This window comes from Malania oleifera, chromosome 2, assembly GCF_029873635.1.
Source record: "Malania oleifera isolate guangnan ecotype guangnan chromosome 2, ASM2987363v1, whole genome shotgun sequence".
NCBI classification, from domain to species: Eukaryota; Viridiplantae; Streptophyta; class Magnoliopsida; order Santalales; family Ximeniaceae; genus Malania; species Malania oleifera.
The window spans coordinates 21510476-21536010 of NC_080418.1; the positions used below are offsets into that span (position 1 = coordinate 21510476).

The window sequence follows — 25535 nt, forward strand, 5'->3', positions numbered from 1 at the left end:
ATTTTGCTCGAATCCACCAAAATACCACCACTGGATACCACATGTCCAAGGAAGGTAACTTGCTTCTGTCAGAACTCGCACTTCTTGAATCTTGCATACTTTCTTTCTCTCAGCACCTGAAGCACTATCCTTAGATGTTCCTCATGCTCCTATAGGCTCTTTAACTACACCCGTATGTCGTCAATGAATACCACCACAAATTGGTCCAAATACTAGTGGAAGACCCTATTTGTCAGATCCATAAACACTGCAGGAGCATTTTTCAACCCAAACAGCATAACTAGAAATTCATAATGGCCATACTAAGTCCTGAATGCTGTCTTCGGAACATCTTTCGCCCTGACCTTCACCTAATGGTACCTATACCGTAGATCTATCTTTGAGAAAGTATGGGTCCCCTGTAGTTGGTCAAACAAGTCATCAATGCGGGGAAGTTGACAGTCAATTTATTAATTTCTCTGTAATCGATGCATATTCTCATCGACCTATCTTTCTTCGTCACAAACATCACTGGCGCTCCCCAGTGTGACATGCTGGGCCGAATAAACCCCTTGTCTAACAGTTCCTGCAACTGTTCCTTCAATTCTTTCAACTCCACCGATGCCATTCTGTACGATGCTTTTGAAATCGACGCTGTCCCTGGAATTAGATCAATTGTAAACTCTGCCTCACAATCATGAGGTAGTCTCGAAAAATCCTTGAAAAATACATCAGGAAAATCCCTTACTATCGGTGTCAGTGCATTGACTTGTGCTAGGACGATATTCCTAGATTAACCACCTTGGGGTGCCTAGTGGCCTCCTCGATATGGTTTAGGAGTAGGCATAATAACTGGTGGTGCTCGACAATCTCTCGCCATATGGCCAGGCTGATAGAATTGGTAACAAACCATCTCTCTAACTCGGCACTCTTCTGGGTGACTCCTAGAGCATCTGGGACGGAGAGGAGGCATCAGTCTACCCTATGTTGCTTGATCTCCCATCCCTTGTTTCCGACCACCTCTGCTATCTTGTCTCCTCCAAGGCACCTGGCTGGATCCTGTCTTAAAATCTAGAGACGTGGATCTCTTTCCTTGACTCTATGCCGCAACGCCCCTTTGTTGGCTATTCTCAATCATTGTAGCTCTATATACTATCTCTGAAAAAGTCTGGGCCTGGAAACCTACAACCTACTCATATGATCCTAGGTTCAAGCCCTCCTCAAACTTCCTTGCCTTCTTCTCCTCGTTTGGCACTAAGTATGAGGCAAACCGAGATAGCTCAAAAAATCTTCCTGCATACTATTGTACCATCATATGCCCCCACCTTTCTGATGGTAGCAAGGAAGTATCACTTAAAAAATAACTCCCTAAAGCGGCTCCGGGTCACCGCTACAGGCTCAGGACTCTACTCCTCTAACAGTTTTGCTGATCTCCACCGGCATTTTGCCTCTCTAGTTAACTTGAATGCAGCAAAGGACTCTTTCTATTCTTCAGTACAAGCAAGCACTGCCAACATGTTCTCAATATTCTGGACCCAATTTTCAGCTACTACTGGGTCAACCCCTTTAGAAAACGACAGGGGCTTCATACACGTGAATTACTTAATCGTGCAGCTCCGCTCCCCTGAACTCCTAGCCATCTTTACCATCACTTGCTAGGTGACGCTACGTAACACTGCATTAGGGTCTCTGCCACCTATATTGGAAGGCCATGCATCATCACCTCCAGCATGTGCACTGCTACTTCTAGGCTCCATCCTGAAAATGATACAAAACAGTCTTAAAATTCTATCCTCATAATACCACTAGTACACTTGACAAACTAGGATCCATAAAATATTCTTCTATAACAATTTAACATCCTCAATCCCAATTTAAGATTCAGTTCTACCATTTAGAAACAAGAACCAACGATAGTGTACTATGGCTTTCCTAAATTTGTCACCCCAGGAAAATCACAGAAACAACCACAAAACTCCTTCCTCCAGGTCACAAAATAGAACCCTAAATTTCAATCTTATCCTCCACAATGACTGACTTATAGCCCTAGTCTACCCATCTTCTACTCTCATCAAAATCCATTCATGTACTCTGATATTGTATTTCGTTGTTTACTAAATTATGTAGAACCTAACAACCTAGGCTCTGATACCAAACTATTACAACACTATTTTTTCACCATATTTTTTTAAAAAAATTTAAATAAACAATAATAATTATCATCATTTGTCGTATCAAAACCCTGATATCATATATCATCAAGACCTGACTTGAAGTGGGATACCAAGTGATCAGTCCATCATATAAGAACATACCTAACAACAGAAGTCCATATTTACATACCATCCCAAATACAAATAACCAGAATTCTATACATCCATACACATCCCAAAAATCCATAACATACTTAAGGGGATTACACAAACACATCCCCAATATAAAACACTTACCTTGTCTATCAGGGTACTAGCTCCCCTCTATCTTGGAACTCTATCTCCTAGTTTGTTACAATTCCATGAAATATTAAAATATTTGGGTGAGACACCTCTCAGTAAGATAGAATAAATTATTCATAGTGTGTGACAGTATGATTTCAATTACATCATATCACATTCCATTTTAATAAATATAATAGTTGGGAGAAAATATATAGATATGTACTCATAATCATATATGTGTGTAAAACATATTTTTCAAAAGCTTTCTTATCATTTTCATAATCATATACGTACTTTCTTATTTCTCAAAATCATATTCACATTTTCTTTCATAAACTTTTCTTTCACATATTCATATTTCAATAGCTTTTATAAGCTTTTCTTTCTCATTTTCATTTTCACATTCTAGCCCATGGGTATCCTCCAGTATATTTTATAACGTGTCTGTAACCCATGGCTGCTCATTATCATCTTTGTAATGAGTAATTACAATCCAGCTCATGATTTTTTGCCAGTATAGAGTCCACTACGTGTCTGTAACTCATGGCTGTCCTGAGGATATTCCTATCTCATTGTCATGCTTCCCCCCATGACTGGATTGTGCGGTCCGAAAGCTGAACCTGACCTCGGTTAGATCAAGGGGGAACGTTCCTATAGTATGAATGACCTACCAAATCCTGGTTCGGACCCTAGGAGGGCATCACAACCCTTCACAGGCCCATTCAACTGTCTCACCACACTCTTCACGAGACCATGTGGTTGCACTATTACCTCACTAACAACGGTACTATGCTCTCTATCAACAATAGTCCATCACTACAAAAAATAAGGTTATTAGTAAAGGATCAAAACCGTCACTAATAATCACAAAACCATCACTAATACTATTAGTGACGATTTTCCAAGTATTAGTGACGGTTTTGAAATAGTTGTCATAACTGCCGTTACAAATAATTATTAGTGATGAATTTTTAATTTTTTCACTACTAATAGAGTATTAATGATGGATTATAACCGTCACTAAAACACTTATACCATCACTATAAATTCTTCGTTGACTCCGCTCAAAATTGTCACTAATAGTAGACTAGTAGTGATGAATTTCAAAACGTCACTAATACCAGAGTAATAGTGACGAATATAGAATTCGTCACTACTAATATGCTATTAGGGACGGTTTGGACTTCGTCACTACTAGTTCAATATTAGTGACGATTTTGAAATTCGTCACTATTATTCTATTATTAGTGACCATTTTAAAATTCGTAACTATTACCTTGATAGTAGTGACGGTTTTGAAATTCATCACTAGTACTTAAAAATGACATTTATTAGTCACGGTTTTGAAACCGTCACTAATAATTTAAACTTATTATTATTTTTTTAATCATTGATTCTTGTAAAAATCTGCAATTACATTTTTGCATACATAACATTAAACCATAATTACAAAAGAATTCATAAATTATTGAAAATTCTAATTCAAATTCGAAATTCAAATACAAATACATTATTGAAATTCAATTCAAAAATTTCATATGTTCAGATAACAAAAAAAATTCAAAATTCAAACTCAAATTCAAATACGAATACATTATTCAAACTCAAATAAAGAAATTCTATCTATTCAGATAAAAAAAATATTTAGAAAAAATAATCAAAAGCTGCATCTGTGGTGCATGACATCATGTGGATGTTGTGACAGCTGCAAACCCTACTAATTAAGAATTATAAAAAATATTAGTATACAATTTTGAACATATATGTATACGTATTATAAGTATCAATGATTTGATAGTAAAATAATCGGACATTCAGATATAGTTAAAAAAAAATGATACAATTTTAAATAGCTAAGTTTTATCAGTTTAGAAAAATTTTGGCAACATTTCGTCTGTAAATAGGACATTGTCTATAGAGATATGCTCCAAACCTGGGTGTTCACAATAAACAGTACACAATAATCCAACCAGTAATAAATTTTATGAGTGCACCAGAACTTCATATAATAAGCATTAAATAATGAAATATCGGCAGCATGCCGTCTATAAATTGGACATTGTCCCATAAAACTTGTACCTGAAATCTGTTTGTTTTAAGCAAATAAATCATTTCAAGCATGCAACAACCTAAATCCACTACCAGTAAGCAATTCACAATATACTGCATCAGCCATGCAGTTGGCGTTCAACATAAGCATGTATTCCAGTAGTTCAATAACATAATATCAGCATCTCTAATATTGCAAAAAACATAATAATAAAACTTACAATTCCTTTCATTTCTCCACATTTGATTAGATCTCTTACAAGACCACGAATATCATATCAAGCTGAGAAATTCACAACACCCCAACGTTCAATCTTTACTGGCTCAACTAGTTTTTAAAACAAAGCACAAAAATTTTTGTGAGATCAGTTGAACTAAGATCCTAACATGACAATGTGCAAGAAGAAGCACCTTATTGTTGCGAGGAGGAACCACTGTCTGTAAATTAGACATTTTCCTATAAAACCTGTACCTGAAACCTAGTTTTTTTCAACAAATAAATCATTTCAAGCATGCAACGACCTAAATCCACTACCAGCATGCAATTCACAATATACTGCATCAACTATGCAGTTGGCATTCGACACAAGCATGTATTCCAGTAGTTCAATAACATAATATCATCGTCTCTTATATTGCAGAAAACATAATAATAATAATAATAATAATAATAATAATAATAATAATAATAATAATAATAATAATAATAAAACTTACAATTCCTTTCATTTCTCCACATTTGATTAGATCTCTCACAAGACCACAGATATCACATTAAGCTGAGAAATTTACAACACTCCAATGTTCAATCTTTACTGGCTCCACTAGTTTCTAAAACAAAGCCCAAAGAATTTTGTGAGATCAGTTGAACTAAGATCCTAACATGACAATGTACAAGAAGAAACACCTTACTGTTGCGAGGAGGAGCCACCGTCTGTCAATTGGACATTTTCCCATAAAACCTGTACCTAAAACCTGGTTGTTTTCAACAAATAAATCATTTCAAGCATGCAACGACGTAAATCCACTACCAGCATGCAATTTACAATATACTGTATCAGTTATGTAGTTGGCGTTCAACAGAAGCATGTATTCCAGTAGTTCAATAACATAATACCATCGTCTCTTATATTGCAGAAAACATAAATATAAAACTTACGATTCCTTTCATTTATCCAAATTTGATTAGATCTCTCACAAGACCACAAATATCACATCAAGCTAAGAAATTCACAACACCCCAACATTCAATCTTTATTGGCTCCACTAGTTTCTAAAACAAAGCACAAAGAATTTTGTGAGATCAGTTGAATTAAGATCCTAACATGACAATGAATAAGAAGAAACACCTTATTGTTGCGAGGAGGAGCCACTGTCTGTAAATTGGACATTTTCCCATAAAACATGTACCTGAAACCTGGTTGTTTTCAGCAAATAAATCATTTCAAGCATGCAACAACCTAAATCCACTACTAGCATGCAATTCACAATATACTGCATCAGCCATGCAGTTGGCGTTCAACACAAGCATGTATTCTAGTAGTAGCAAACAAAGTTCCTGATTTTTTAAATTACCGCTAGGGGTGGTGGGGTTAAGAATTTTTTAATGAAGTAATAACTATCAACGGTTTGAAAGATGAAAACCTATAGTTCGTAAGCTATGAGTTTCAAGAACCAGCATCAGCAATGCAAAGAATTCATCTTCATAGTCCAACACCCTATGCAGGAATAATCTTTTTAATGCCAATACCTAAAAGATCGGATTTATCCTTAATTTCAACAACATAAAGGGAAAGTAGGCAAGATAAAGCACAACCAACCACTCTTAGGATGCAAAATGGGTAGCCTTGTACTAATAAGTAGAATAAAAAAGTCAGTCACTCAATTCCAATATAATTCACTTTTATGGGCTCACACAAAGCCTCCCCAACCACCCTTCTTTATTTTTACTTTAAGTTAGCCATCAAAAAAGACTCTTTATTTTAAATTAATCACTAGGTGCAGTGGGAGTACTCTAGAGCTACATGATAGCAATGCTTTTTGCATAAAAGATGTGGGCTTAGTTACTAATTCCTAATAGTGGTCTTCTGCACCAGATTCCATTCACATTTTTTTTTTTTTCAAAAGAAAAATTCTCATATGGCTTTCACCCAAAATTAAACTAATTTATAGTGTCACTAAATGGATAAAATTAAATTATTCATTTATTCACTCATCCTTTCAAAATATACAGGACATTGTAATCATTTTAGCAAATATTTTAATGACTGTAATCATGTATGAGATTTCTAATGACATTTCAGCAACATGCCATCTATAAATAAAACATTTTCCAAACCTACAAATCATGAAAATAATAAAAATACAATTCATTTGAATCCCTAAGATAGTTAAATTCAGGCTAGCTCACTAAGGATGGAGTCAGTTGGGCAAATGTACCTTTTCATATCTCTTTGAAGCTTTAGGATATTTACCAGTCTTGAACAATGCATTTCCTTCTTCTTTCTTTCTACTAGCAGCTTCAATCTTCTCTTGAGTGCTCATATCCTAGGACTCCTTCTCCTAGAGACAAATAAAAATCAAATACTTGAGAACACAATTTCCGTTTTCCCTCATTCAAAAAAAGGAAAACACGCCACAAGAAGGAGAAAAAAAGTAAACACTTATTTTTCTACCTTATCTGTGTAAGTAACATCCACATAAAATCTAGAAATAGTCAGAAAAACATAATGATATAGTGAAGCACAAAATATAAGTAGAAACCAAAAGCACTATGTAGTTTCATTAATTTCAAAGGCAATAAAATACAGATAGAAACATCGAAGCACACGTACAACCATTCAAAAGTATGGTAAAATAGAATAAAGGAAAAAAAATAAAAGAAAATAAAATAAAATAAAAGCAAAGGGTGCATGAGCACAGTACATAAGCAAATGAGAAAGCGCATCAAAAGATCCCAATCATCTAGTCTATCTTAAGCAAAGTCAAAATCAGAATCAGAACTGGCCGAGCAAGGCGAGGTGGCTACTGCTCTAGTGGCATCTCGGTCCCATGCCATTTTCTTTAGAATACAACGCAAGTTAGGGGTAAGAGGGGAGGGTGGTGGTTTGCGTGGCCTGAGGATATAGAACGACACCAGCTAGTTAGGCGTGTCTGCCGGAGGCCCCACGACAACATCTAGTGGCATGGTTGGCCTAATCATATGGAACAACACCTGTTAAGCAGGAATGTCCTCTATAAACCCTAGGGTAACATTCGGGGATTGCTCTCTAATGGGTAGTGCAGCAAAATGTGCCGGGGGCAACTGCACATCCCTTGGTGTAGTAACCCGGATAATTATAGGAATAAAATAATTAAGAAAATAGAGAGAAGAGAAACTTTTGAAGGGGGTTCAGCAAGGTCTCGTCGACGAATGCAGAGAGCTCATCGATGAGTGGCTTCTTGGTAACGTCGACGGGGACTCGTATCTTGTTGATGAGAGTTTACCAAGGGGTTATTTTGAGGCTTGAAACTCATCGACGAGGGTTAGTTGTTTGTTGACGAACTCCCTTCTTGGTCTTGTTGACGAGGTGATGTGACTCGTCGACGAGGCACATGGACATCACTCTATATATAGCCCCAAAACCAATTTTCAGCGAAAAAATTTCATTTTATCAATTTTATTTCTCTCTAACTCGCTTCTCTCTACAAATCCAGCTCCGTCTCTCCCCACTTTGATGATTAGAAGCCACCACTGTGATCCTAGGGAGAATCTCTACAACCTAGATGGAGCAGAAATTTGATTTGGGAAGCTTAGGAATCATCCCAAAATCAGGGTAAATGGATTTTTAGGTATTTCCAGTATTACCAGTTTTATTTGAGCTCGAATTTTGTGTTGTGAGGGTATATACTTGTGTTTTGTGGAATAAAATTAGGGTGTTATATTTTCAGGTTTAGGGGGTTTTTGGGACCCTGCAGGCCTGGGTTGAGGACCCCAACAGATATTTTTCCACAAGTCAAGCATATTAAAGTTTAAAAAATTGTGACTATGCAGATTCAGGAAATATGAGTGAGATGATCTTTTCGAGAATTCAGTGATTTATTGAGAAATTTATATAAATGTATTATTTCAAGTTTTTGAGGATAGTGCACCGTAAGCAAGAAAATAGAGTTGGAGGCGAGCCTCCCAGCCAGTTAGGTAAGGGAAATATGCTATGCTAGGAATTTTAGTATGGTTGTCAATAGATTATATGTTCTATCAGATTATTATTCAGTACACAAATTATTAGTATATCAGAAAATACAGATTTTATAGCTTGAGAATTTATTTAATTAGTTATGTGGCATGAGCTCGTAACAGATCTGTACATAATTTATACAGCTTTCAGATATCATGTTTTACAGTATATTAGCAGAAAATGTCATTGTACAGTTTGCAGACTATCATGATTTACAATATTAACAGATTACCATGATATCTAGAACTTTAAAGCAATAACACTATCATATTACAGTTTATACAGTTCAGATATTGCAAGCCAATTATTATAAATATTTCAGTTCAGTTATTACAGTATTTTCATATCAGTTTACGGTATTATGTTTATTTTGAAATCATGATGAAATGGCAAGATGATACATATATACAATATTAGACCTTGATGAATTAGATTAGTTTTCAAAGCACGGTATCGTTGCTATTTCAGATCAGTTTACTAGTTACCGTGCCACAGAGTTTGTGTCAGGACTGGGTTGAGGATTGGTGGAGTGCAGTTTACCAACTATCGTGCCACATAATTTGTAACAAGGCCGGGATAAGGAGTGGTAGAGTGTAGTTTGACTTATCCTGATAGGCCAACCAGTGTTAAGTCTCGCCTACGAGCCGTACAACCTTGTCATGAGGGGTTAAATCATGATGTACAGTTTTTTAGGGTATTATCACAGCTATTTTTATGTATATAGATTTTCAAAACAATGACAGATATTCTATAATACTAGAATTATGAATAAATAGTATTCAGTCAGAGATGTCAGTTGTATTTTAAACTATGTGAGTGTACGATGTACTATGAGATGTTTTCCCAGCTAAATTTAGTTTCAGTTATTTGTTAGTATAATATGTTTGTAAACTCAGTTGCCACACACTAGTAATAGCATACTTCCTTTTACTGAGTGTTGTCTCATTCCAGTGATTTAATATTTTTTAGGTGATCTAGTTAGGCGAACGGATCAGGCTCGCAAATAGAGAGGGCGAGTACACTACCCTATCTGTAGGGTAAGTTTTAATAGAAGATTGTATTTTTGAGTAGTAACCAGGAGTTTAGGGTATATGATAATGGGATGATGTGTAATTATGTAATTATGTTTTGGGGAAAAATTGGATTCTGGTATTGTAAATATGGATGTATGCTTTTATGTTTTCCACTACTTAGATATGTAATAATAGTAGGGTTTCCTCAGTGCTCACTTGGGGTCTGGGAGGTTATAGAAGATAATTCAGGGTAGGGATGAGCAAATTGTTAGATCGGTGAAATTCGATTAACTAACCGAATTAATCGAAAATTTCAGTTAATCATTCCTATTAACCGAACCGACCGAATAAGGGGTATTAACCGAACCTCACCCGACCGAATTTAACCAAAATTATTTAAAACTAATTATTAAAAACAGAATTTTGGTGAAGCTTAATTATTTAACATATTTTAATTTATGTTTTAAATTTAATTAATTATTAAATCGGTTAATCGATTAACCGAATTTATATTTCATATTCATCGAACCGAAAACCGATTCACCAAATTTTGGTGAAGCTTAACTGAATCGATTTTTTTTTCTTGAACTGAACTGATCAATTTCGATTGGTTAAATCGGTTAATTCAGGTTTCCCCAAATTATGCTCACCTCTAATTTAGGGGTATCAAAGTAAATAGATAAAAAAAATGGTATAATTTTTGGGTCGTTACACTTGGTGCTCTCATCTCATCCGAAATCTGATCGTGCTCACTCAGGGTCGCTCGACCCTTGGAAGAAGACTCTCCCCTTGGCGGGTCCTAGACCCTTTGCCGCTTGGCAGTGCATCGTGGCTAGTGACCGTGCTTTGAGGTAGCTCGAGGCTTCATTCGTGGAGGCATTGGCCAGGAAAGACGAAACCCTAGGATTTATGTTAAGAACAAAATTTTTTTCAGAGGGGCATATTTAACAATAACATTATGAAAAAATATTCACCCCTACTTATTAAAATAGTTCAACATACATTTAATTTTAAAACTCATTTACTAAATAAGTAAAGTATGTTAAAAGTCGACTCGATTTGGACTGACTTGATTATAATCTTACCTAACAATAACATTACGAGAAAATATTCAATTAAGGAACCATGCCATAAATGTTTTGTAATTTAGGCAGCCCTTGGTTCACATATCAAAGAACTTCTTTTGCAAAAGACAACAATATAAACAGGGTTATTTTGTTTTGTAATAGAATCCAAAAGTCTACAAAGAACAAAAATATCTTGTTTCGAATCCTGATGTGATTACCACTAGCATCCTAATGCAACATAACAACAATCACCATACCCCTACATCCACCAATACAATCAGTACCATAAATAGTCTTAAATCACAGAAAGTTGCACAGAATGCATGAAGGCCTTCCAAGCATAGTTTTTGTCAACACTACAAGGCCCACTCCTAAAATTTGGAAATTGCTAGATATGTTTAATATATAATAAATGACATTATTTGATATTTTTTCATAAGCTTACCCTTATGTAGAGGGAAAAAGAAAAATTTTTTTTTCGAAAAGCAAAAGAAAGGCACCAAGGGCACTAAGGGGTAAGAGCAGAAACATTAAGAAAAAAGGATAACATGAAGACAAAATCAATGACAACTAGCATATTAACAAAAGCAACCCATTGTATGACATAGTTCTACAACTCGTTTGGTTGTGAATAAAAAGTGTTGCTTATAAGTAATGTTTGGATACTCACTTTATAAGTGTTACGTGAATATATGTTATTATTATATGAAAATGTTATTATATTTCAACATATAATTATTTAACCATTATAACCAATTATTAACTAAAGCAACCCCATAACAATCGAGACAGATTGAATAAGCTGTGACTAGCTTATGTGCAATAGTTACAACCAAGGCTAAAATCTAAGCACCAAGTTATTAGCTTTTTTTTTTTTTAATAATAAAAAATGTATGAACAACTATCCAAAATGATACTATAGGAGGAGAACAAGATGCCCTCCAATAATCAAAAGAAAACAAAAGAGAACAATAAAAAAACTACAATTCTTCCAATCCCTAACTAGATCAGGCAGCAGCACACCCAATAAACCCCCGAAGGAATGGTCCAAGAACACAACTTTATCCCACAACAAACAAGGAGAGATAGTGTGATCCTGAAATTTCTCAAAATTCTCAGTTCATATGGTTCACAAAATAGCACAAATTGTGATGCGCTATAAACCCCCCCCCCCCTTTTTCCTACTCTCGCTAAAGGCGCCAAAATCTCACCATTAGGAAATCACCTAGCACCTGAGGGGACAAAAAATACTAACTTCCCTAGTGACGATGAAGGCGAGGGGCTGCGATGGCGACGGGTTCTAAGAACGAACGGCGACGGGCCCTCGGCTGCGATGGTCAGCGAATATATTTTTTTCATAATCTCATTTTTTTCAGTGCAAATCATATATCCCAATTTAATTATAATCCCAGTATAAACCTATTATATCACATTTCTCATGCTACACAATTTTCATTTAATATTTATAACATAATAACCACTGACAAAATATCATATTTCATTTTCACATACTTTAAATCAACAATTTATTTTCCAAAATAGTTGTTATAATTTATTTCCCTTACCTGACTTACTGAGAGGCCTGCTAACAACCCTAAATCCACGCCCCACGACGTTCAAAGCTCAAAACTCTGGAAATCACATTTTCCCCGAACTAATCAACTCAACTCTCAGAATATTTCTCATTTAACATTTCCTAAGCTCCATATATTCCAAATTAATAATTAAACCTTAAAATACCTTACCTTGATTTTGGGATGGTGCCCAAGAACCCCAAATCAACGATCCGCTCCGACTAAGTTGTAAAGAATCTCCCCACGAACCTTGTGGTGGCTTCTAATCGTCAAAACGAGTTTAGACGGAGCGAAAATTGAAGAGAGAGAGAGAGAGAGAGAGAGAGAGAGAGGAGAGAAAAATTATGCTAAAAGAAATGACCCACGGTCTATTTATAGGCATGGGCTCGTCGACGAGTATAAGTGATTCTTCAACGAGCCAATAAAGAATGCTTGTCAACGAGAGAATTGGTTTGTCAATGAGTCTTAAATTCTCTGAAATTCTTGACTCTCGGTATTACCTCATCGACGAGTCCCTGTTGCTTGCCCATTCAAAATTTTATTCCTACTTCTTCTTTTCTTTCCCTTTCTCTTTTCCTTTATTATTTTTGTAAATTAAATTTTCTGGGTCTCTACACAATGTTATTGTCATTACTCAACTTAATTGTCTGTCACATGTATACTTTTAAATAAATGGCAAAATATATTCACCTTTTATGAGGTTTAATAAAAGAACATCGATCTCTCATTAGGCTTCAAAAATCCTAAGAGCCTCCCTTGAGATTTGATAAAAAAGACACCGATCTTTTTCGAGGTTTTTGAAATCCTGAAAAACCTCTCCTGAGGTTTTAAAAATGATACACATCTCCCTTGAGGTTTGTAAGAGAGACACAAGCCTAAATCTCATGAGAGGTGAATGAAAATTTTAAAATTTTAGGAGAGATCAGTGTCTTTTTATCAAACTTCACGGAAGGTTTATATCTTTTGTCCTTAAATATATAATAATGATTTTTTTAATATGAACAAATATAATTAATTAAAATACAATACAAACGAATTTATAACTTAATCTGTACAGATACTTAATTTAATTTATTTTTAATTTATTTTATAAGAAAAACACTACTGAAATTAGAAATAGCTTCCCAAGAGAGGGGGGGTGAATTGGTTTTTAAAACTTTCTTTTAACTTCTTTTAAGAATCCTTAACTTCTTTAAAGACTTAACCAATTCTTTAACTTATTTGTTTAATTTCACCAATCACACAACAACTTAATTAAACAACCAATCAATTAAAAGCAATCTTCAATCAATTTATTTTCCAAGTATAAGTCAAACAACAAACAACCAAACCAAGATATAAAGTATTCAACACTTTGGTAATATAACAATTCAAAATGGTTGTTTGTTTATATTTCCCAAATTTGAACCAAGCCCTGTAATGAATGAGAATTTATGTTTGCTGATGTAAAGCCCTGTATAGATGAATCAAATCACTCTTTCCAAATATTTAGAACTCAAATAAACTCTTGGTAAATTTATCTTTGGGATGTTAACTAAGTAACGTACTCCCGTAAGGTTTCCGCAAGATATGGTGTCACCAACGTACTCCCTTTCGCTTTCTACAATCCAAATCAAAATTAAACCTTAAGTTTGTTTGTTTTTCCAAATATATGTAGTTTATATGATTCCTAAATTTTAAACCATCCACACAATTTAAATATGCTGAAAATAAAGAGTAAGAGAAAGAGAGAATGAGACGGAGATTTATACGAGGTTCGGCTTATACCTAGCCAACATCCTCGCCTTTGGCAAACCACCAAAGGATTCACTAGTTCAATTTCGTTGATAGGTGAAACAACGCCGATTACAACACTCCTTGGTTAAGGCTAGAGCTCGCCTTCTCCAAACGATATTTCCTCGTTCGGTCACTCCTTACATAGGCTAGAGTCCGCCTCTCTAAGCAATGTCCCCTTACTTAGCCAACGATCCAAACGATCCTTGGAACATCAAAGAACTATAAGAAACACAAGATAAGATTTGCATACAAGTATACTCTCTCAAAAAGCAAGTTAGTACAATTTCAGCACTATATACTTTGAATATAAAATACCAATATGAAATACAATGAAGCTTAAGTGTAGAATTCACCAATATCCTTCTTAGAAGAGGATTAGAAGTAGGAATTCAAAGGAGGAATAATTAGCACTTCAGAATTTTTCAGCAAAATAGATTTGCAATGAGTGAGCAAGAGAGCTTTTGGAAGAACAAGAGTGCTTTCAGCTTTACAAGCAGATTTTTCAATTCTTGGATATGTTTTAATTTGCAAAACCATGTATTTATAGGCTTTCAAACTTGTTTCTATGTTGCAAAAGTTTCCTTTGAGAGTTTCCCAAAATTTTAGAAAGTTTAGAGCTCAAACGGTTATATTTTAAAATATGAAGAAAAAAAATTTGTGCCCGTTAAATAGTGTTCAGTTGACTGAAGTCATAAGTTCAGTCAACTGAACTGCTACTGCCTGCTGTATATTCTATCTAGAAAATCTTCAGTTGATTGAACTTAATTTTCAGTCGACCGAAGTCATCTGTTTAATCATTTGAAGTCCCTCCCGTGAACAGTGTTCAGTTGACTGACAACAGTGACCCTCTTTCAGTGTTTTAGCCATAACTTTTTATGTATAACTCCAAATTAGGTGTTCTTGCTGTCAAAATAAAGCTAATAGAAAATCCTAAAATTTTCTTGTTCATTATTTTTTAAAATAATGAAGTTTTGATAGTGAAAAATACATATGAATACGGTTGTATCAAAATTGACAGCAAACAGAAAAACCCCTTTTTGGTGCTTTTTATTCCAAAAATGATTCTACCATTTTAAAATAATTTTTGACTTTATAAAATTATTTTAAAGATATTTTAAAAGGTATTTAGGTCCAATATGTTAACCTAAGAGTTTCAAAATATTGCAAACGATATTTTAAACATTTAAAGTACTTACATGAAAATTCTTAAAACTTTTCTCATTCTTAAGTTTTCATGTTTTGTTTTTTCAAGCTTCCATCTTCTTTTAGTATTCCTTGGCTTTCAACAACTCATTCCTGTCTTTCTTCAAGCTTCCATCTTTTCTTCAAGCTTTCAAACTTTGAGCTTTATCACTTTGACCTTTGCTTTCTCATATATATAATTCTTGTGAGCATTTTAACCTTACTTTCTCATATATGAGCCCTGAAACAACATTACTCACACAAATATGTTAAATTCCACTTGTTTGTTAGTATCAAAATAAGATAAAAAGATTTTAAGCCTCGTAAGGCCAACAACGACCAAAAAATTACAAAGAACATGTGCAACTATTTAAAATTATAATAAATTTTTGAAAAAAAAAATATAAGCTTTGTATCGAATTACCCATCTGGTTCATTAAGTTAAAAAATTGGAAATATTTCCCAATTAATAAAACTAGCAAACCCATTTTGTTCATATAAATGGATTTGCAAAGAGGAATTAAGTGAAAGTTTCCAAATGATTGGGGATGGACCCTCTTAATACAGTTCCATTGTTATTGACGGTTGTTAGGGTCTGGCAGAGACCACCCCCAACCCCCCAATTGAGAAAAATCTCGTGACAATATCAGCAACCGGATGACCGGCAACACCGGTTTCCGTATGGAAAGAGAAAGTGTCGAAAAATGTTTAAATACTCAAAATTGGGCTAGTATGTTCCTTCACACGTCCCATCTGCTTCTTCCCTCTCCTCTCCCCTCCCCCTCTCTCTCTACATTGCTCTCTCTCTCTACCATGGAATCCGACAGCCGGCCGTTATTCCTTACGACGGTTGAGTCGCCGCTCAGCAAATGAGAAATGCAACCTCGCGAGCTTCTTTTGCTTCGTCTGTAGAAGTCGTCGAGCTTGCTTCCTCTGTTCTTGCCCATCGCCTGTAGCTTTTCCGGTGCCACAAACATCTCGTAATTCACTCTCGAGCACCGCGCTTTCGATCATTGAATCTTGATTTATCTGTCTCTGTAAATCTCTCCGTCTATTGAAATTTGCGATTCTGATAACTTGTTTTTGACAGTGTTTATCGTCTCCGAGACTCGAATTCTCCGATCAGATCGTCGATCTTGTCCGCCGGTGGATTCATTGCGCACCGCTCAACCGGACTGTGGTTCGTGCTTGGATGTTGCATATCGGCCTCTACGAAGCTCAAACACTACAAAAATAGATAAACCAGAGAAACCATTTCATTAAAAAAAAGAAAAAAGAAAAATCATGCTAGATCTCAATCTCAGTGTCGGTTCGAGTGATACGGCTCGGAACGAAGAGCCGGTGAAGCTAGGGATACTCCCGGAGAGCTCTAGAAGCCAAATGGACGAGTCAGGGACCTCGAACTCATCAATAGTGAATGCGGAAGCCTCGAGTAATGGAGGCGATGATGACTCCTGCTCAACTCGGAGCATTTTCTTTAGTTTCGACATCTTGAAGGTTGGAGGTAATGAAAACGACGTTGTGACGAGGCAGCTGTTACCAATGAGTGGTGGTGGAGAGGATGGGGATTCTAGGAATTGTCAGGGCCAGTCCTCGTTATCTTCGTCGTCTCGACAAAACTGGATCGATCTGTCGTTCGGTCAGAGTGGTGGGTCTAGAGGTGAAGGCGTGCCGGAGCTGAGGGTGGTGCCGCCGCAGCCGCAGCAGCCTCCGGTGAAGAAGAGCCGGCGAGGACCCAGGTCTCGGAGCTCGCAGTACAGAGGAGTGACCTTCTATAGGAGGACTGGGCGCTGGGAATCTCACATATGGTCAGTGATTTTTCATTACATGTGTTCTCTTCTTTTATTAGTAGAATTTAGCTCCCACCTATCGCTCTCTCATTCATTCTCTCTCAACGATTTCTTTAACCGTGGTAATTTGATGCAGGGATTGTGGGAAACAAGTTTATTTGGGTATGATATGATCTCGTAATTTGATTAAATTTCCTTATTTAGTATTGTATTGGCCCTTTTTTTTTTTCTCTTTTTATTTTCTCCTTTGGGTGTAGTCTGATGAATTTTTTCCTTGGATTTTATATAGGCGGATTCGACACTGCTCATGCTGCGGCTAGGTAAACTTTATATCTAGTCTGGGATCCATTCGCCTTTTAGCTTCATTTTTAAGCATTTATTTGCTAGATAATTTGCCTTGAATTTGGGTTTCCGCTTCCAGAGCCTATGATCGAGCAGCTATCAAGTTCAGGGGTGTTGACGCCGACATAAATTTTAATCTTAGCGATTATGAAGATGACTTGAAACAGGTTTGGGAAAAGTTAAATATACTGAAAAAATACCGTGCAGGTGTTACCATAACTCTGATTGCGTTGTTGATGGCATTTTTTGTTTGGCAGATGAAGAATATGACCAAGGAAGAATTCGTGCACATTCTCCGTCGCCAGAGCACTGGTTTTTCTAGGGGTAGCTCGAAATACAGAGGGGTGACTTTGCACAAGTGCGGCCGATGGGAAGCTCGGATGGGCCAATTCCTTGGCAAAAAGTGAGTAACCATATTATAGAACTTGAAATTATAATTGTTCTGTTCTTTTTTAAATAGTTCATGGAAATTATATTTATGATAATGTTGATCTGAGGATTAGCAATGAGGTGTTCTAAGAACCTGTTTGTGGGAACTGCGAATCAGTTTCGAGTACCTATCTTTGTTTTCGTTTTTTTCCCTTTTTCTGGAAAACAAGGAAGAAACGACTGGGGCCCAATTTTCATCGTGGGGGTTACGATGCTTGCTTGCAGGTATATATATCTTGGGCTATTCGACAGCGAAGTAGAAGCTGCAAGGTCCTAATGATCATGAATTACACTCTCCCTGATACTGAATTTATTACCCTGTGAATTCTCCACTTCAATAGGGTTCCATCCAACAACTATCTCCATTTTGATTTTCTGGAAATCAGGGCTTATGACAAAGCGGCTATCAAATGCAACGGGAGGGAGGCGGTCACCAACTTTGAGCCAAGCACATACCAAGGAGAGATGATCTCAGAGGCCAATAACGGAGGTATCTTTAATTTGATACACCATCTAATTGTATTGTACTTCTCATTATTTGTGAAGTAATATTTAATAAAATTATCGTTTGTCTTTTGTGGAACTTGTAGAAACCCCTTTCTCTATTGTGTAATTGAGCTTATTTATACCATTGATGCAGGTAGTGATCACGCTCTTGATCTGAACCTGGGGATTTCTCCTCCTTTTGGCGATAAACTAAAGGAAAAGTATGGTTTGGAGCATTTCCAATATTGCTGCCCCCTTTCTGATATGCATGATGGAAGGAGATCAAGGGTAAAGGTTTGAATTTAAACATTTGAATTTCTTGCCAATATATAATTATGTAGTGCAACCTGTTTTCAGAAAACCTTTGTTGGGGGCTTCCTCAATTTGCATAATATTCTTCTGTTTTTCAAGCTTAACTTTGTTGCTAGTGAATCTAGAAGTCCTGTGTAAAGGTCTCCGAAATTTGGAGGGAGTGTTCCTGTCACTCATTTGCTATACTTATGCCCAAAGAAAAATATATAAATATGCAAAACATAATTTTTCAAAGCTAATTTTCCCAACTTTTGCTCTTGAGACCTCTAAGGTAGAAGTCCCATATATATCAAACGATTGGAGTGCTGATTTTTTGACGATAGCTCATTTAAGTAACTATCTTTACTCTGGATCTATTTTGTTAATATAATCCTACAATTTTATAATTTCCACAAGGGCATAATCATAATTTTTACTTTTTATGATTTATATATGTTGTATTGTTTTTCAAAACTCCAGTCGGGGCAAGTGCCCCCATTGACCTGAACTTTGTCGGCCCCTGTTTATGAAATATGGCAGCACTTCAATTTTTTTCTTCTCATGCTTGATAATTTTTTTACCCTGGATGAATTCACTCTCAGGATGCTATTGAATTTTCTCTTTTTAGATTCAAAGCTATTATAATTTTTGTCTGTCATGCTGTTTTACAGATGGAGAACCCTGCTACAGCAACAGCAGGCGATCCCCCTGTCAGAGGGTTCGCAATAACATCAGAGCAGCATCCTTTATGGAGCGGTCTGTACCCCAGTTTCTTTCCCAATTGTGAGGTAAATTTTTATTGCTTTTTTTTTTTCCTTTCATAACTTTAGTGGGATGCTTTATGCTTTTGGCAGTGAACTTCTTTGTTTCTTGATTCCAATATTGCTACAACGAACAGCATTGCTAAACTCGCGCATTCAGCACTAATTTGCTAAACTTACCAGTATCATTTGGCAACTGGAGTAAAATAGGTTGTTTAATTAAATTGGAATATTCTCTATTGCTTATTTTGCTGTTGTTGATGATTGATATTTGAAATCAATAACGATTGAAGATTTCAAGCTCCTAGTAGTAAAGCCACGACAATTTAGAGTTGTAACAGCCTGAGGTTACTGCTAAATTTCGTATCAAATATCTATTTGCATGTTACTTTCAACTATATAAATACAATATCAAGTAGTCTCCATTGTTGAAACATTGGGCAGTAGCTGTTATTGGGCTGGAGTCCAATACAAAATATGATGCCGTTCATGGTTGGCAACAATTCATGTCCTAGACGTTGACCCTTCCATTTATAACTGTTAGTGTTTTAATGAGTGTGCTGATAACTAGATTGTGAAAATGTTGGTGCAGGAAAGAGCAAAAGAGAAAAGAATTGAAGTAGGTTCTTCACAAGGGGTCCCAAACTGGGCGTGGCAAATTCCCCGTCAGGTCTCTGCTATCTCAGTGCCATTATTCTCTACTGCAGCATCATCAGGATTCTCATCTTCAGCCACCGCTCCTCACCCCTCCTCCTCATCGGCTGCCATTCATACGCCGACGCCTTCAAATCCCATAGCCCACAACCTTTGTTTTAGTTCATCCGCCATGCTTGCTCCCAACTCCCAATTCTACTACCACGTGAAGCCACCGCCCCCACCCCCACCGCCATAATCTATTTTCCTCTGCATCAAGGTTGATAGAGAGGCTGCTCCACTTCACAAGGCAGTGGTGTTCGTTTGAAAATTCATCCGTGCGAGTCTCAAAATGTGATCCACATGACCAAAACCTTTTCTTTTTAAAAGTTCTACGTCCTCCCTAGTTCATTGCTATGTAGGATATTGAGGGTAAAAAAAAAAAAAAACAGAAGGAAAAGCGAATCTCATTTGCCTTTAGTGAAATGGCATTATGAATTTGATTAATATTTGGGCTTTTTTGCCTCTTAGCGAAGCATTGTTTGATTTGTTTTTGTGATTTGTGTCCACGGATTCCATTTTCATTGTTAAAGAAAGTACAGCTTATTTGGAGCAAGAGGGCTAGTTTTTGATTGTTAATTTGTAATGGTGGTACTTGATGAGATTTTCCAGGGCACCTGTCCTCCCATGACGGTACTAATGTTTTGGTTTGTTTAATGCGCAAGAATAAAATGCAATGAAAATTTATCTTTAAAATTTTACTTATTCCCCATGACACACCACTACAAATGCACACACCAAGTTAAATGCAAATGGAAATTGTACTCGAGGTGAGTTATTAGGCATTGAGGCAAGAACGTTGAGGTCAAGAATTTAAGCTCCAACTCTACAGCTTTTTTGATTTTATATGAATTTTAACATGGTTTATTCTAGTTTTTCTTATCTCAAATAATAATAATAATAATAATAATAATAATAAGTCAAAATTGAGAACCTAATTGAACCACACAATTTGTAATCTAGTTGATTTGAAACTTGGTCAAATCTTGATTCGATTCCTCAAAATTACCATCCTAAAAATCGCACTAGAGGTTTCTTCTTGGTCGAGAAAATCTTTAATACTTGTTTTAATTTGTTTTGCTTTCTTGAGTTTGGGTATTTTTCTTGGTTAATGACAAGAATAACGTGCTACCACCACCTTTTTTGGTTGTGCAAAATAATGAGGGGCGTGTAGTTCATAGCTAATAACGGATTTATGATTCTTTTTTTTCCTTAGAAGAGATACTTAGTCTATTTAATTTGTAAAAAAATAATTTTTATTTTCTAGTTTAATTTTTTTTAAAAAATAGAAAATAGTTTTCTAATTTTCCATTTTTACAACGATTATATAATAAAAATTTTTGTCACTATTTTCTAGTGTAACTAACTTTATTTTTCTTTAAATGAATGAATAATACTATAATGTTTTGTCACTATTTTCTTGTGGAATTATTTTATTTTTCATTTTTAATTTTTTAAATAATTATAAAAATGTTACCTTTTAAAAAAAAAATTATGTATAAAAATTAGAAAATATTTTTTCATTCTTTTTTCTTGATTTCTCTGCATTTCAGTGTATAAAATTCAGATCTTGAACTTAAATTTTTGTGGATTTTGAAAAAATATAGGATATAATTGGATTGAGTTTCTTTCAAATCCACACAAGTAGATTTTTTTTCCAATTTCCTTATTTTATGATGTCATTGAAAATCATATAAAGACAATTTCTATATGATATACCTATTTGTACAAGTATTTTATGATTAACAAGCAATTGCTTCTTTATTTCCTACTTCCTAGTGGATGCACGATTATTGAACCCTTTAATCCAAGAAGTCTATTAGAATTGTGCCATGAACCCTCTTGAGAAAGAGGGTGCCTTCGAGAACACGAATACATGTAGTGCATGGTTGTCATTAGCTCATGTCATATGGTGTTGGGTTAAGTCTCTCAAAGAGCGCACCCTTGTGTTTAGTGCATATTCAAATCCCAAAATCCTTGATATTATCTTATATAATTTTTTAAAAATATTGAAAAATAGATTGCTTTTTTTTTTTTCTAATTATTTTTAAAATCTAAAATAAAAAAAGACAATTTTGCATAATTAAACAAACACTTTCTTTTTTACATTTATAATATATGTAGAAAACTAAGAAACAAACTTTAGATTTGACACGTGTGTCAACTTAGTTATGTGACAAGGATGCCTCCTAAGAATGGGGTTAGGTTAGGTCAAGTTCATCATGTGCAGGTCACACGATTAAAGTAGATTAGGTTTCCACATGTAGGTTAGATTAGCTTTGTGACCAACGAGAAGAATGGAGGGTAGTTTGATTTAGGTCAACCATGTGTAAATCACATAACTAAACTATCAACCAAGTTTGCTATGCCTAGGCCATTTGATCTAAAGCAAGTTAGTTCAGCAAAGGGAAAAATCATATAACTACCCAAGAAATGGAGAAACCACCTATAGACCATAATTAGGGCAATTCCACCCAAGAGGACAAACCTACATATATGGAATGATTTGAATGTTGAATTGTAAAGTCATTTCTAGAATTCAAAGTCCAACATAGGGGTAGTACTATTCATATGGTAGCTATACTATTTATATAGTGGCTGCACTATTCATTTGGTGGTTGCACAAATCTAATAAGGTGGCTACACAAGTCTACAAAGGTGGCTGCACAAGTCTACAAAGGTGACTACCTAAGTCTACAAAGGTGTGCTACAAAAAGGAGAATTCAACAAAGGTGGGCAGCACTCTCTACTATAAATAGAGATGCCTACTAAGAATTCCAATTTATCCCTAGCATCTCCAACTCCAGCTTAAAAGAGAGAGAAATCATGTACTCTCCTAAAAAAGTGTCGTTGTAGCCGGATGTTTCTAGTGAGATTTGTATATTCCTAATTCAAGAGAGGGGTATCATTGTTCTCCTCTTGTAATTAGAGAGAAGTTGTATCATTATTTTTCATAGTGAATTCCTTTTACTCTTAGCCGTGGTTTTTTCCTTGATTTGTTTGGGGGCTTTCCATGTAAATCTTGGTGTCAATTCCTATTTTCTCATTTTTTATTTTAGTTGTGTGATACTATTCCTACCTATTCAATTTCTTAACAGTGGTATCAGAGCCTTGGGTTACGGCCTTTGGGTTGGGGTTACCATTCACGGTTACTATTCACATGTGTCACCAGATACTTTTACAGTATTGTGAACGTATATGAGATTTGTTCAAGTATACAGTTCTATTTATTTACGATACTGTTCACATATATAGTATTGATCACGATGAAAAAGTGGGAGCCGGTTTAATGGAGGAGCAGATCTTATCTATAACAATGGTAGTAAAGTACGAAATTGAGAAGTTCAATGGGGGTAATTTGTCCTTTTGGAAATTGAAGATGAAGGCGGTCTTGAGAAAGAACAATTGCTTTGCATCAATTGGAGACATACCAACAGGGATAACTAACGAAAAATGGAACAAGATGGATGACAATGTTGTGGCTAATCTTTATCTAGTATTAGCAGATTCGATGTTATCAAGTATTGCGAAGAAGAAGTCAGCAAACGAAATTTGGGATGTACTAACAAAATTCTATGAGGTAAAGTCACTTCACAATAAGATCTTCTTAAAGAGGCGAATCTACACTCTTCAAATGAGTGAGTCCACATCAGTTATGGACCACATCAACAATCTTAATACATTGTTCTCCTAACTGACAATGTTAGGCCATAAGATTGAGCCAACCGAATGAGCAGAGCTTCTACTCCAAAGTCTTCCAGATTCGTGTGATCAACTCATTATAAACATTACAAATAATATTTAATCAAATAATCTAGTCTTAGATGATGTTGCTGTGACTGTTCCGTAAGAGGAATCCAGATGTAAAAACAAGGAAGACAGATCGTCTAGTTCTCAACAAGTTGAGGCACTACCGATGACGAGAGGAAGATCAACAGAACGTGGCTCTAGTGGGAGTCACAATCATGGTAGATCAAAGTCAAAGAGTAAGAAGAATTTTAAATGCTACAATTGTGGCAAAAGGGGGCTCATCTCGAAGGATTGTTTGCATAAAAAATAATATGCAAGGAAAGCTCTTGAGCAGAACACTTCTCAAGGATGCACTGCGAGTACTTCCAATGATGGCGAAATATTGTATAGTGAAGCGGAAACTATCTTTAAAGGTGGTAAGAAACTCACTGATGTATAATTCATGGATTCTGGAGCAACCTGACACATAACCTCTCGCCGAGACTAGTTCCACTCATATGAACATGTTTTAGGCGGATCTATGTTCATGGGTAATGATCATACCTTAGAGATCGTTGGTGATGGTAATATCAAACTGAAGATGTACGATGGTACGATTCGTACTATTCAAAGGGTATGACATGTGAAGGACTTGAAGAAAAATTTACTATCTCTTGGACAGTTAGATGACCTTAGCTGTAAGACCCTTATTGAAAATGGGATCTTGAAGGTTGTCAAAGGCACTGTTGACTTTTTGAGTTTTATCTTATTTTGATTATGACAAACACAAAGTATCTAACCTATGCACTAAGCTTATGAACAGAAACTTACTCTTAGCACGCATAGATGGTGAGGGAGCAAGGAAGCAATAAGGACCACAATGATCACATCAACCATGGCATTGGAAGAGCAAAGAGGCCGAAGAACCATATGGAGATGAAGACCATTTATTTATTGTTTAATTTATTTGGGTCTGTAATCTTATATGGTCTGTAATAACTGCATCTCATGCATGATAGGCTTATATGTTCAATGATTATAGTTTGACCATAGGGAACCACAGGACCGTTGGGATCGGTCGACCGACGTTGGATTTTTTAGACTTAATGCTCAAAGGCCTTAGATTGACCATAGGACCCAAATTTTTGCATGAAAAAGTCCCCTATTGTCTTAAAATTAAGTATCATGTGATTAGGGAAATTTTCATAAAAGGAATAGGACCGAAATGCACAGTGTTGGCATGTTTGGTCGACCGAACTCAAATGCACAGAGATCTTCGGTCGACCGAACCTTCCTAGGGTCAAACTATTGACCACTCAGTCGACCGTTTTAAAATGTATACCAATGCCCTGGTCGATCGAATAGACACGTGGGAAGTCCCAACGCTCTGGTCGACCGAACCTCTATATTCAATATGACTTGGTCGACCACAGTTTCTGAAGTTCGGTCAACAAAACTTAATATGGTCGACCAAAAACCTTGGAGCTTAAGAATTGCCTCATGTCTGGTCGACCATCTTCTCAGTTCAAATTCATCCTGGTGTACCAAACTGAGCACCCCGGTCAACTGAACCTTCGACCGAACCTCTTGGGTTGCTCAAATTTTATCAAAGTTAAATTGAATTGTTTTTAATTAAACTTAATTAATTTTTTTTTCAAAATACCTAGCGTGTCCTCAACGACTATAATTTTGGCCAAGTCTATATATATGACTTCATTT

General features: G+C 35.8%; 2 protein-coding genes across 6 annotated transcripts in view; one reads left to right on the forward strand and one right to left on the reverse strand.

The window, feature by feature from the left end:
- Positions 1-16272, reverse strand: part of LOC131148081 (uncharacterized) — a 54159-nt gene extending 37887 nt beyond the window's left edge. Inside the window, exon 1 of the mRNA XM_058097817.1 lies at positions 16108-16272. Within this exon, the coding sequence (XP_057953800.1) occupies positions 16108-16272 (165 nt within the window). The remainder of the gene's footprint in view (positions 1-16107) is intronic.
- Positions 15886-20643, forward strand: LOC131148122 (ethylene-responsive transcription factor RAP2-7). Of its 5 annotated transcripts, none has more exons than XM_058097856.1 (11): positions 15886-16275; positions 16386-17103; positions 17222-17247; positions 17375-17405; positions 17507-17594; positions 17685-17830; positions 18082-18126; positions 18243-18346; positions 18497-18636; positions 19305-19421; positions 19987-20643. In XM_058097856.1, exons 2-11 carry the CDS (start codon positions 16580-16582, stop codon positions 20284-20286), a joined length of 1521 nt encoding a protein of 506 aa, XP_057953839.1. In that variant the 5' UTR covers positions 15886-16275; positions 16386-16579; the 3' UTR covers positions 20287-20643. The 5 variants fall into 5 exon arrangements, with proteins under 5 accessions (XP_057953839.1, XP_057953840.1, XP_057953841.1 ...); XM_058097857.1 differs by having other exon boundaries at positions 18497-18630; XM_058097858.1 differs by lacking the exon at positions 18082-18126.
- Positions 20644-25535: the final 4892 nt, after the last annotated feature.

Bases quoted from the DNA above. Each gene is read 5' to 3' on its own strand.
- LOC131148122 (XM_058097856.1), top strand. From the start codon at position 16,580: ATGCTAGATCTCAATCTCAGTGTCGGTTCGAGTGATACGGCTCGGAAC. The intron at 18,127-18,242 runs GTCCTAATGATC...TCTGGAAATCAG, and splicing joins AGCGAAGTAGAAGCTGCAAG to GGCTTATGACAAAGCGGCTA. The intron at 18,347-18,496 runs GTATCTTTAATT...CCATTGATGCAG, and splicing joins CTCAGAGGCCAATAACGGAG to GTAGTGATCACGCTCTTGAT.